At 39.3% G+C, this 13,405-nt stretch overlaps 1 protein-coding gene across 6 annotated transcripts in view; it reads left to right on the top strand.

Annotated features, from left to right (window-relative positions):
- BMPER (BMP binding endothelial regulator) overlaps nucleotides 1–13,405 on the top strand; it is a 148,903-nt gene that overhangs the window by 77,982 nt on the left and 57,516 nt on the right. For 4 of the 6 annotated variants that reach the window (XM_019285473.3, XM_039548175.1, XM_039548178.1 and 1 more), the window contains 4 exons: nucleotides 1,463–1,572; nucleotides 2,197–2,349; nucleotides 4,572–4,676; nucleotides 9,938–9,983. In XM_019285473.3, the coding sequence (XP_019141018.1) occupies nucleotides 1,463–1,572; nucleotides 2,197–2,349; nucleotides 4,572–4,676; nucleotides 9,938–9,983 (414 nt within the window). The remainder of the gene's footprint in view (nucleotides 1–1,462; nucleotides 1,573–2,196; nucleotides 2,350–4,571; nucleotides 4,677–9,937; nucleotides 9,984–13,405) is intronic. The other 2 variants (XM_039548176.1, XM_039548177.1) reach the window with 2 other exon arrangements.

The following is a 13,405-nucleotide window of genomic DNA, read 5'->3' as shown; positions in this document are numbered from 1 at the left end:
GGCATGGCTTTGCCCCTAAGAGGTGCATGGATGTAGAGCAGTTCCTTTTATGGCTACTGAGCATCCTCAACTGATTCCTTATGTCAGTCCTGCAAGAGAAGTTAAGTCTTTTGAGAAAGATGCACATCCAGTGAAAGGAAGGCTGGCTACACAAGCACAGGTAAATTCCAAGTATCTAGTTTGCAGGAGAGGGAGGTTTAAATTGTATCTAACTGAGAAAGAGTAATTATTTCTTAACTTTTGGTAAACATTCAATTTGTAAAAATTGAAGGCAAATCCAATGGATTTTGCTGTGTACTTATCCTTTTATTCACTTACATCTCAGAGAAAAATGGAACCTTTTTCTTTTAAGATGCTCTACATTTATAAGAATTATTGAAAAAGGAAGGAATTAGAGTGTGCCAAGACCTGATGGTTTGAAAGCTAAAATATTGGCCAATACTTAGTACTTCCAGTATGTACTTAGAGTGGGCATTCCATACCTTGGATTTGATGCCTATTAAACATTTAGATCTCAGAAATTATGAGGTAGGAGAGTGACAGTCACTCATAAAAAAACTTATTAGTTGGCTGCCTCCAAAAGTAAAACAGGGCAATTCAAAATTAGGAAGGTAAGTATAGTGTTTTTGTGAAGAGCTCATGTGTATGCATTATAATGGTCACTTGTTTAAAATAACTTACTGGGAAAGAAGCTGAGGCATAAGAGAAGCTTACAGGAGTGCAAGCTGCATTGTAACTTGGGTCTGAAAGTGCTTGCAGGATTGCACGACTCAGGAAGGATTTGATTTTGGTGCTGCCTTCCCTGTGTAGTGCCCCAAATCCGTGCCTCACTCCCAGTAAACCCAAATATTTTGCAGATTATGGAAACTAAATATCTTGTGTTGCCTTCATTCTGTTCATAAACAATGCAAATTCCTGTATATCTTGCAGCCTTGTGTGAACACATGGTACACCAAGCTATCTTAATGAGACTGGACTACACCTATGTTTTTTTTTTGGATCAGTGCTACTGAGTTGATTTAGCTTGGCTGCTGTGAATCCCTGAGGCAGATATGCTAAAAGAAGTTAAGACTGCTTTATTTGATAAGTTATTGCTTTAAGTTAAAGACTGTTTAAACTAGTTTAAGTGTACCTACCTTAAGAGTTTGCAGTGCTTACTTTTTATTCCTTTAGCTGCAGTGTGCACTTTATGAAGAGAGGGAAAAGAAAGATTTTTCCTATATAAACATATCATAAATTATTTATATTCCCTCCCACAGTAGAATTTGTAGAGATGAATGTGTACTAAAAGAATAGTGAACTGTTAAAGTACATATTTTTTCACACTGAAGTGGAAACACATAGCAAATGATACGTTGCATGTGAATTTGGTCTGGTGACAATAAGCCCTACTATTTTTGTTGACAATGTGGTATATTTTCAACCACATTTTGTTTCTATTAATGTTTATTTATATATTCAGGACAGAGGAAAGTGTTTGACCTCCCATTTGGAAGCTGCCTCTTTCACAGCAACGTGTATGATAATGGTTCCTCATTTATGTATGACAACTGCACAGTGTGTACATGCAAGGTAAGTCCATAGTGCTTTGATACTGTGTGCTGATGGTTGTCTGGCTTAGCAGTAATTTGTAGGGCTGTGGAATTGTAAGCCTAATACTGCTCTTTGGCATCTTATGTGGTCTCAAAGAATCTGATCTGAAGAGCACTTGCAGTTGTGCTAGGAAAGTTTAAAAAGTTACTGACTGCCTCAGCTGAGACATAATGCCTGACCTTGTATGATGCAAAATAAAGTTGCTCAGATTATGTGGTCCTTTTTAAGACTGCGTTAGAATGGAAGAGGAGTTTCTAAATGATGAATTACTGCATCTCTGCTGAAGGTCAGTGATTTTTATTTATTTCCCTAACATGACTGCAACCACTTGCACATTTTTACCAAGGCAAAAAAATAAAAGTGCCACCAAATCAGTGAGATTTTGCAGGACAACAGAAGTACAAGCTGGGCTTTAGCTTCATAGACTGTGAAAGATTCCCTTTATCTATAAATAGTATTTATTTTCTCTAAGCTGACCTATTCAAAGCAGTTGGGCTGTGTCTTGGGTGGATGCAATGATTGAGCAAACAGAAGTATGTAAGGACACACAGGAACAAACATCTTGGTGATGATTTTGTGCTTTCCTTTCACCCTTGTACCTAGGATTCAACAGTGATATGTAAGAAGAGGTGCTTATTTCCTGGTGAATGCAATAAAAACAAAGACCACTGCTGCAAGGAGTGTGTCTCATATATCTCTCCTGAGGACATGAAAGTGTGCAAGTTTGGCAGTAAGATCTTCCAGGTAAGGTTTCAGGTGTGGCTCAAGAGTAGGTGCCACTGTAACAGCCAAAATGGCATGAGTTTGCTGTAAATTAGTATTGTAGCTTGTTTTTAGCAGAATCCTCACCATCCTGGTCCACAATGGAACATTTGCCATCTGTTTTTATTTTTTTTCCTGAGTTTGTATAAATTCTGCTGATAGTCACCATTAAAGATTAGTTCCTCCTTGAATGTTACATTTTGTCTTCCCCTCCATATGTAGATGTTCAAGCTGCTGTTTCATGACGATGCATTTTTAGTAAGAGATACTGATACTCTCCTTTTCCAAACAAACACTGATACTCATGGAGGAGATATTCTGAATGGTATGTAGGCTTTATTGGCTGAGCGAAAGAGTCTTTTCCATAACTGAGCCGACAGGAGCTTTGTGAGGTTCATTTTGGCGGAAAGTTACTTGGTTTACTACATTTCACATCTCTGCTAAGGACAGCACCCTTGACATCTTACACTGGGACAGCCATGTAATAACTGTTACCTACTGCACTCTCACCCAATGTATTCAAGACACAAGGGATTCCCTGCAGAACACTTCTGCTGTTCTTCAGACCCCGTTTGTTTTTCCAAGTGGTGCAGCTTTTTTTCACACTGTGTCAGAAAAAGATTCTGTCACCTCATGGGCCATCTGTGAATTAAGAGACCCTTGAATCAGATCAAATGTTAAGTCCTTTGTGAATACTTGGTTTGCTCAGCCAGAATTGCTTCCCATTTATTCCATCTTTTGTGTACATAGCAGAAGTGTTTATTCTGGAAATTACATGTGAACCTACTGTATGCTGAGACTATGCTCCATCTGATTGGCACTTTCACACTGGCGCCATTGTGCTTCAGGAACAAATGCCTACTTCTTAGGCACCCAACTAAAATATTCTGGTTCTTGTGAAGATTTTATTATATTACTAGTATTATATGGAGTGTGAAAAAATAACGAGACAGTACATCCATTTCTGGCCTTGTGTGCAAAAAAGTAAATTCAGTGTTGCTCGGTTGAAGTCAATGGTCTAACACAGGTAGAATGGGCACAGCAAATGTGTTTTTACACTCCTGTGCAAACCAGCTGTAAGACAAAAATTCAGGGCAGCTGCATGCAGTCAGCTGTGATGTATTCTGGTACCTTGGCAGATGCCCGGTGAGTGGTCATTAGAGACCAAGAACATCAGAAACACCAGGCAGTAGAAACATGCCCTAGAAACAAAAAGTAGGAGACAGACAGCCTTTGATGAAGCAAGCTGAGCTGAATAAGTCAGACTCCTTGGCATTTCAGATATAGTCTGTTTCTGTTTCTGGTCAGAACATCATGTTGAGGTGGGCACATAATTATTCACAGCTGTCTGGTTGAACTGCCTGTTCCTGTCAGGTCTATCCTCACCCTTCCTTCCCAGCAGCCCTGTAAACAGAAAACATGCACAGTTTGGCTCTAAGCAGACTAGCACAAGGCTGTAAGTGGGTGAGACAGAATGTTTTAGGAACCACACTTGGCAAATGCAACACCATGTGAAAAGGAGCCAGGGCAGTTCCACAAGCAATTCATCCCAAGTGGACAAGACGACGAGGCATATTATGCTCTGCACTTCATATTTTCAGAGCTATACATAGGCTGTCTTACCTGCTCTGCTTTTGAGAGATTCAGCACTGTATCTCTTCTAAATATTTTCAGATGTTTAGCAGATCAAATATCCATGAAAGTGCTGTAGCAATCTAAATTAGAATTCATTATTTGACCATTCCTGCCCTAAGTTGAAATGATGCTACATATGGGAATAAATTCACTATATGCTGACATCTTAATCAAATATTTTCATGTGCAACAGCTTTAAGATGTCACTCAACCCAGTGAATCAGGTTTTTCTAATTATGTGAACTTAAATGAAAATTTGTGGTAGGTGTGATCACAAATCAGATGCTTATTGGAGATAAAACAATGCAAATAATCAGGACACTGTTGAAAAATGCAAATGTGATTTGGTTAGCTTTGGAAAAATGAATTTCTTACCAAAAAGGCCAAAGGGAAGAAAACCTGGCTGAATTTGATCTCTGTCTTGAATCCAACTGGCCATGGACAGACACCTCAAAATAATTTAGACTAAACAATGACACAAAGCCAACAGGAAAATTCATCCTTTCTTGTGCAATGACACATTGCTGAAATAGCTTCTTGTTGCCACCCTAGCTGATACTATATCATGTTCCCTCTTGCAGGATGGAGAGATGTGGTCCTCTGTGAACTGCACCATCTGTGCTTGTGTGAAAGGCAAGACAGAGTGTCGCAAGAAGCAATGCATTCCAGTCAGCAGCTGTCCTCATGTGAGTTTTTTAACAGAACCAAGCTTTCTTCTCTTTTCTGCTCCACCATTATCTTTGCCAGTGTTTCTTGGAAGTGTGTGCGTGACAGTGGGGCTGTTTGGAAGGAAGGGATGGCATGTTAATTTAGGTTGGCATTCCTCAAATGTGCTACTGTTATCCTGAATATGGTCTTCCTGCCTCTGTCCTTGCTCTGAAGACTCTGCTCCTCCTCTCCTTCTTTCTCTGTCCCAAGTATCTGCATTGGAACAGTTCTTTTTTGGCTTTTATTTAATAGTTTTTTAGAGTGGTGAGGTGACTATGTTAATATTTCAGTAGCATGGATATTGTTAGGGCAAGCCACAGGAGGTTGTTGTACTTGCATTTCCCAGTGCATATGAGGCTTAATACTTGGTTGAAAATTTAAATTAGACAGATCAAAGAAAATTAGTTCAACCAAGCCATGCTGCTTTCTCTAAGGTTGTGGGCTGGCTATTTTTTATTTGAAAATCTGGAGTGAACCAAAGAGTGGTGTAATTGTAACTTAAAGGTGTCAAAAATTGAAACCTCGAGCTAAAATCATCCTTTGTTTCTTGGATTTCTGACACTGACAAATTATTTTTGTCTTATGGCTCAAATTTTCACAAGATGGAGCTCTAAATAGCACCTCATGTAGGAGCAGACTTTTGAGCAAAACTGCAGAAGAGAGAGCCAAGTTGTTAGCATTACACTTTCTCAGTGTTTCCTTCTCGACCTTGGAAGCCAGTGGGGAAAATGTGAGTCACAGACACCTAGATATAAAATTTTTAAATGACAAACTCTTTGTAAAATTTTATACATGTAAACTTTTGACAGAAATGGTGGTAGAATAGAGAGCTTGCACCTTGGCACTCCCCGTTCTGGTGTGACAGTGGGCTTCAAGATCCTCAGAAGAGGGAACATCCTTTTCCTGTCACTCTGGCACTCACTGGAGAGGGCAGTTCTCATCTTAATGGGCCTCACACAAGATGCTGCATACACATCAGGAAGTGTGAACAAATGGAGCTGTTCTTCTGGGAATGTTATATTGCTCATGGCAGTCAGGTTTGCTACCTTCATGTCATTCACAGTATAAGTAGGAAGTGAGACCTTGGGTTCTTCAGGTCTCTTCAAATTCTTTGTTGGCCAAGAACCTTGCACACGCTGCATCGTATTTATATTTTCCTTGTGCTGATGCATTTTAAATGTTTAGGGTACTTCTGAGATCAAGCAGCTAATATAACTTAATAGAGATCTTCGGTGAAGTACATTGCTTCAGCTGTATCCCTGCACAAATTTGAGCATTGAGATGACCAGTTGAACTGGATTCTAAAATGAAAATAGCGGTGGGTAAAAATTCACCACTGACAGTGCTGCAGTGTATAAGTGAGACTGACGGACAAACTCATTCAGTGCTGCTACAGAACCTGCTCCAAGGTTAATGTGAAGTCCTAAACTGCCCTTAACCTCTGAGGTGAGTCCTCAAACAAACTGATTCCTTAGGGTTGGAAAGACCAGCCTTGTTACCCTGCAGCACCATTCCCCCCAGTATATAAGTAGTCAGCCAGCTCCCCACCTTAAAATGCAAGCTGCAAGCAAACCCACCCTCCTCCATGGGTACACAATTACATTTCTGCTCTTCCAAGCTAAATTTGAAGGCCAAATAGGAGAAAGAATGTAAACTCTAGATTAAGAGTTATTTTCCTATTCCAAGTGGGTACCAAGTAGTTTTAAAGCAAATAATATATGCTAATTGATTTGAATCTTTTACTTTTCATCTCTGCTCCACTATCTTTGATGAGACTTTCTGTCACAAATCTATAAACATCAATTAAACACACCACATTATTTGAGATAAAGATATATTAGTGGTTCTGATACTGACAATCTGAATATCGTGCATAGAGTTATGCTGCTGTCTCTGCAAACTGTAGATGTGTGCACTCCATTCCTTTTCTCTCTTCACAATATTTTTGACAGTAAGCAGTCTTCACTGACTATTGAAGACTGCTGTGGAATAAAATGTGGTTTAGTGTCCCTTAGGTGTCAGGCAACATAAAGTTATCTCATTAAACCTGTATTATTATACAGACAACTGAGTGTGAAAGGATTGAAGATTCACAAAGAATTTAGAATATTATTCCTTGACTTAAATGCTTTACCATGCAGTCTTAATACTCTTTGCATGATATTGTGGGTGGGTTTTTTTGGTTATGGAATCTTATTTTATTTATCATCATAACTTTTGGCCAATTATTTCTTGAAAGTATGGGTTTCAAAGTGGTAATTCTGCAGAAATTTCCAATACTGCACAACCATTTGTATTATTCAATCTATTGGTTACAGGCTGACTCATTTTTTAAGACTGTTTCTGCTATTTCTTTAATTTTCTTCATAGAACTACACACAAATTTCTGTTTCTTTTGTTCTTTCCTTTTTGGAGCATTTAGTCCCGTATCAGTAATTACAGGAAATGTCTTTCTTAGATTCTTTTCATCTGCTGTGGAGGCAACACATTTTTCAAATTCAGTCCCTCCTGTCACATTTATATTAAGATTGGTCCTCCTTGGTGTTCTAGTGAGCCTTGTGGTTTCTGTTTTTTACTTTCTGACCACTGACTCCACACAGATATTCCCTCTTTCAAGATACCTGGTGTCAGCTTGCAAGGTGCAGTAGATACCGGCCCTCATTCAGCAAAGCTGTTAAGCATGTGTCCAGTTCTGCTGAAGTTAGTAGGCCCTCCATGTGTACTTAAACGTCAACACATGCTTAAATACTTTATAGAAAGTGAACAATCTCAACATTTGGCAAGACTGAGTTTCAGAGATCCTTTAGACTTCTTCTTATTGAATTCGCTATTTACTTGCCCTAGCTCTGCTCTACTCTGTTCCTTGCCTTGTGCTATTACCTTTCTGATTACCCATCCTTGTAAATTTTCACTTTGCCCCCTCTCCTTATGCCTTTGCATTCCTCACTAACATCTTAAGTCTGTGGTAATGATCAGTGGTTATGAACATGTCTCTTTTTGTACTGCTAGGAGAGAGCTTGGTGAATTTTACAGCACATAACCTTTTCTGAGCTCCAAGGCTGTGCAAAAGTTAATAGAATTAAATTCACGGCAGGTGAAGACATTTGCAGAGTTCGATTCTGTGGGTAAATTTTGAACCCGTGAACTTCAAGTGAGCTGAAAATTTATTCAGAACACGTCCTCCCATCTCTAGCACAGACTGCATATAATGTTATACACATCTGTTATTATTACAAACAAAAAGTTGCTGTTTTTACTCTAGTGCCAAATGAGGCACAAAAAAACAACAGCTGTTGCTATTGCACAACCAAACAATCCCCTTCCCCCCAGCAATTAGTCTTGCCTTAAAAAAAATAGAAAATAAAAACCTCAGACACAAAATTGAAAACCCCATAAAAAGGAAGAAAAATCCCAGAAAATAAATAGACTCAAATGTGGTCTGCTTATAAATATTCATAGAGAAAAATGGGATCACATCACTTAGCCCACTCCTAAGGGAACCCTCAATGCTAACGAACTCTTGCAGCACATGTTAGCAATAATGGGTTTCCTTATTCTACAAGACAAAAACAGGATCTTGGGCCAACATGGTGGCTCAAATAACCAGCCTCAGAAGGCTGCCTTGGAGATTCCAATTTCACTTGAATTCTTGCCACTTCCAGCTTGGCTGATGATTTCAACTCTTTTATTGAAACACAGAGGTAAGGCTGTGCAGTGCAGTGTGTGGCATTCCACTGCATGTCTCCATTCCTACAAATATGTGTTGCCAAGCTCCCTATTTCTGTGTGGCTTTAAGGGTTCCTTCTTTAAGGGGTTTTGTTCTAGCAGGTGCTTGGTAGGCCTCCCCATTGTAGCCTGGTCCTCAGCTATTCTCTTTGCCCAGGGACCTGGGAGTCACGAAAACATTTAAGTGCTGTTCACTCTGCCAGTGCAACTCTGATCCAGCCCTTTTCTTAAGTCCAGATGTGTCTCAAGTCTGTTCACATGCAGTTGCATATTCAAAGACAAGATTACACTAAACTGAGCCCTGTGGATGATGTGCCCAAATGGATTCATGACCAAGGATTCATTCACACCATCTGTGTACATCAAGCAAGAGCAGGATGGAACATGCTCCACTCCAGTTTGCTAGCAGATACTTGGAGTTCATGTCTCCCCATGCACATCGTCAAAACTTGGCAGCACTGTAGGCAGAAAGCAAGGCAGACAGCAATAGGACTGCCTGTGCTCACTTCCCCACTCTTTGCATAGACCTGTCACCAATTTGTTGTCTATTTTCACAGGCTTTCTATACTGTTTAGTGGGCAGGATAGCACAGCTCCATTTGCTCGCTCTTGCTGTCCTCACCTACTTGGTGGGGAACAGGAGCAGTAGTCACACAGCGGGGACTTCCTCTGTGTTCAGCTGCTGTTGGAGCAAAGGGTCAGTGCTGGGGAGCAGCACAGCTCCATATACATCTTCTTTCCCTTTGTGGGAATATGGGTGAACTCCAGTATTACTGTAAGTTCTGTTATAACCACCACCAGTTCTTGCTTGGAAAAACACATTGTTCAGTCTGAAATTTTCCAGGCTTATCTGCTAGCTTAAATTTAGGTAATTTAAGAAAAGCAGATAAAGGATCTCTTAAGCTGATGAAGACTGAAAAGGAACATGAGTGTACATACACAGAGGCATGCCTTCTGCTCCTAGTCAGCCTTGTATAAGATAGAACCAGAAATACATGAACCAACCTTCCTTCCTTCCTTCCTTCCTTCCTGCCTGCCAGCCTTCCAGCCTTCCTGCCTGCCAGCCTTCCAGCCTTCCTGCCTTCCTGCCTGCCTGCCTGCCTGCCTTCTGTTTTGGGGAGGAGTGTGGGGGTGGAGCAGGTTGCATCTGCACAGGGAATGCATAGGAGATGTATCTATTTTGGGAAGGTGGGGGAAAAGGTAATGAAGTGATCTTGTTAACTCAGTGACTAGTCTGCTTTAGCTATCTGTGCATGTGAGTCCAAAATTCTCTCACACTCTAAAGAGAAAAGTGGTAACAGAACTCTTTTAGTATTTAATTTCTTATAAGACCACCAGGAAGCTTGTTGAATAGTTCTGTCTGTTTTTAGCACCTGATATTTGAAGTTGTAACCAGGCCACTGAGTTCAAACACAACTTGAACTATTTTCAAAGGCTTATCCAGTCTTACAACGTGACACAGTCATTGCTCCAAGAATTCTTTCATTAAATCAGCCTGTCTTTCTCTCAATTAGGGTAAAATCCTGAACAGAAAAGGATGCTGTCCGATTTGCACTGAAAGTAAGTTCTTTCTTCACATTCTTTAAATTCTTTTTTATTTTTTCTGAGAAAATAAGTATATAGAAGTATACTTCCTTTTCTGCCTTCTTTTTAGAGGCAGCTAAAGGGCAGGTGATTATTTTTGGCCATGGATTTTGCCTCCTATAAATCTGTAAATTTAAAATAAAATGCTGGGTTATTTGTTTTTCTTTTATTTTTCAAAATGACACTATTTTTGTCAAATCTGAGGTGCATTTTGAAAGATATAGTTGCGCTGTGAAATTTGTAGGCAATAAAACAAGAAAATTAATAAAGTTGTAACTTTTAGGACTTGGGTACCTTTTACACCTGTAACTAACAGTCCAGCTACGTGCATATATAATCACACCTTTGCAGATGATTTGTGAGAGTTAAAAATAGGTGTGCAGAAATCTGAGACACAGTCTGGGGCAGCAGTGCAAAGTAGAATAGACAACTATCCTTCTTTGTTTATGATGTTTAGTTCAACCCTTACCTTCTTTTCCCTTTACTCCTCATTTCAGAAATGATCATTAAATTACAGTATCATCCTCCTAGTCAGCAAAGTACTTACACAAACACTTATCTTTAAGCTTGCTCTATTTAAGTCAACAAGGAGACCTGAAGTTAACAGGATACCATTATGTATGTCCTTCAGTATGTATTTAAGTGTTTTATCAAATAGGGACAGACTGCTAAAATGGGGTTTTATGATCTGTAAGAAGGCTTTTGAAAGAAGAAAGTGTTCCTATTCTTTTGTCTAAAACCAAATGGTTTTGCTGTTCAACTCAGTTCTGGGTTCTCTTGAATTGCACAAATCCCATATGCTAAATACCTGTTTTTTCACTCTGCGGCTCAATTATTTTGAAATGTGTAACTTGGGATAAAATAAATCTAGCTTTTGATAATCTTCATTATCAAAATGAAAGTAAGTACAAGCGACAACCTCAGAAACACTTGAAATGATACTGAGAAGAGGAAGAAAGGAAAGAGGATTCAACTGACTAGCAGTTGGTTTCATGTTAGCTCAGTTTCAAGGGAGAAGAAATTTTCATAGAGCTTTGTTCAGATATGACATACCATTAGTGTCATGAATTTATCAATCTCTATCTCACCTCTTTTCTTATGTTTCCATCTCATGAACCTTTCTCATGTGTTCTTCCTGTGCTCTTCTCTAACATGAGAGAGGAGTAAAATAGTGGGGCCAGCCATTCCCTCAAAGCACAGGAGACTCTGCTGTAAGACGTTTAAAAGAAGACAGCACAGTGACCAGTGACTCCTTCAGAAATGCTGCCAGAGAGTGATGACTTGTGGTAATTGTTTCATGGGAGAAGGAGGCAAAAAAATAAAGTTCTTCAAAGTTAAAATAACTCATCTAGGAACCAGGTCACCTAAAAACTCAAAACTTCTTGATGATACAAGAAGGGAATGATCATGACTACAAACATGTGAAATGAAGGTCAGATCATTGTTGCTTGTCCTCCTGCCACGCAGGTCTGTAAAGAACCTGGCTCCATTTTCCCAGTGACCTCCAGGTACTGGCAGACTGCTATTATTTCTCCCCAAAGGATAAACAACCTTGTTCCCTTATGGGAAGGGACCGAGGGTCTTAAGGGTCCTACCTGCATTGCACTGCCTGTACTTGAGCTGAAGAGGCTCGTTGTCCTGTCTCACAGTCCCGTGCTCCACCAGTGCAGTGAAACAGAGGGATCCTTTTCTTACAGAGTTGTCTCACCATGGACCCATTTAGTATTTGGAGAAGAGCTGATTCCAAACTTTTTTGATTAACAGGGCATTCTTGGCTTTTACAGATAATGTAATCAAGGAGCTTAAATACCCAGTGTCATACAGCAGTGGTGGCTACCACTAGCTGTTTTAACATTGGTATTTTAACATTTGCCATTTGCAAAGAATTAATTCCACCTTTGCACCAGAAGTGCTGTAAATCTTGTCACAACTATCATCCAACAGTAATTGGAAACTTTGCTAATTCAGCCAGTTTCTGGTAAGATGTACACACAGCCCCTTCCCTCACCCACTCACTCATGTTGATCCTGATCCTCTCTCCACATATTATCACACCAAACCTTTCTGGTGCTCCAGCAGATATTAATTTTCCAAATTAAAAACAACATAGGGAGGTACAAGAACATACTGTACACAGGAGAGCTTTGAGTACTGTTTAAGTGCAGCCAATTTCTATGAAGTGGGTCAAAACCAGTCACGTTGTGAAAGGATACACTTTAAACTGAAAAAAAAGAAAATAATCAAAGGGTTATTTTCAAAGCAGTTTGTTGCAAAGAGAAAAAGTACCTTGTCTCCTAAAGGGCTGGAGAGTCTCTTTTGTCTACTGTTGCTAAAGTTAACTATAGTTAGTTTTGGCATGTTGCTTTTTAAGCTCCATGGCTGGCGTACAGTTATCACTAATTAAACACAGTGGTCATAGCAGTGGAAAATTCAACAGTTTAGTTTATGCTGCTGTAAAAAATGTAATGAAATGTACTCTTTTGGGCTTGATTTAGAAAAATCACCACTGACGTCAATTCATAAATTAGTAATCCTATGTTAGACCAAGGTCATTTTCATATTAAAAGTAAAAAAACCTAAACCGGGGTTCAAATAACATTAACAGACTGCTCTCAACTTCAGACAAAGATCGGAACTTGCAGTGGAAATTAGATCTTTGTACTCGACAAAGGAGAATTCATAGGCCTTGCTGAAATTACCATCCACAGGATGAAAACCTCCTACTAAAACCATGTAGATATACTTTAATCATTATCAATAATCCTAGAACAACCTTACAGTGGTCATTGTGAGATTTTGTGGATGAAGTTTTTTCAAAGTGGACTGCAATCATCTAGGCTTACCTGTACAGTAATCTTGCAGTAAAGGCTGCTTTTGGGACAAAAAAATTTTGTTAATCACAAATCATTCTGCAGCTTTTTAAATTGACAAAATGATCAACAGAGCTAAACCAAATTCAGGGGCATTTGGACCCACCTTAGGAATAAAAGGTTGGTGCTTGCACTTGGTCCTGCATCCTTTTTATGTGTTTTTGTAGAATTACTGAAAAAAGCACTGACTTTCAAATAAAAGAAAAAAAAGGAAAAGAAACAAAGTGAGGTTATGCATTGTAGGTATCTGTGAGAGCAGGAAGTGGGACTGAAGGACCACATAGATCCGTGTTTTTTCTGTTATTTGTTTTCCATGAAGAAATACATCAACAAAAAGACTGCAATTGTTTATTCACACTGGAATACTGTTCATGATTTACCTCCCATTTCAGCTGTGATGGTCTACTGTATAAATATGTATTTGGACAAATTGGAATAGCTATTTTATTTATGAAATAGACCATAAAGACTCCTGTGGAGTTTTTGACACCACACCTTGTAATGTGTATTATATCAAGCTGCACTATG

Source organism: Corvus cornix, chromosome 2 (genome assembly GCF_000738735.6).
Source record: "Corvus cornix cornix isolate S_Up_H32 chromosome 2, ASM73873v5, whole genome shotgun sequence".
Lineage (NCBI taxonomy): Eukaryota > Metazoa > Chordata > Aves > Passeriformes > Corvidae > Corvus > Corvus cornix.
This window is presented reverse-complemented; position numbering and strand designations above follow the sequence as displayed.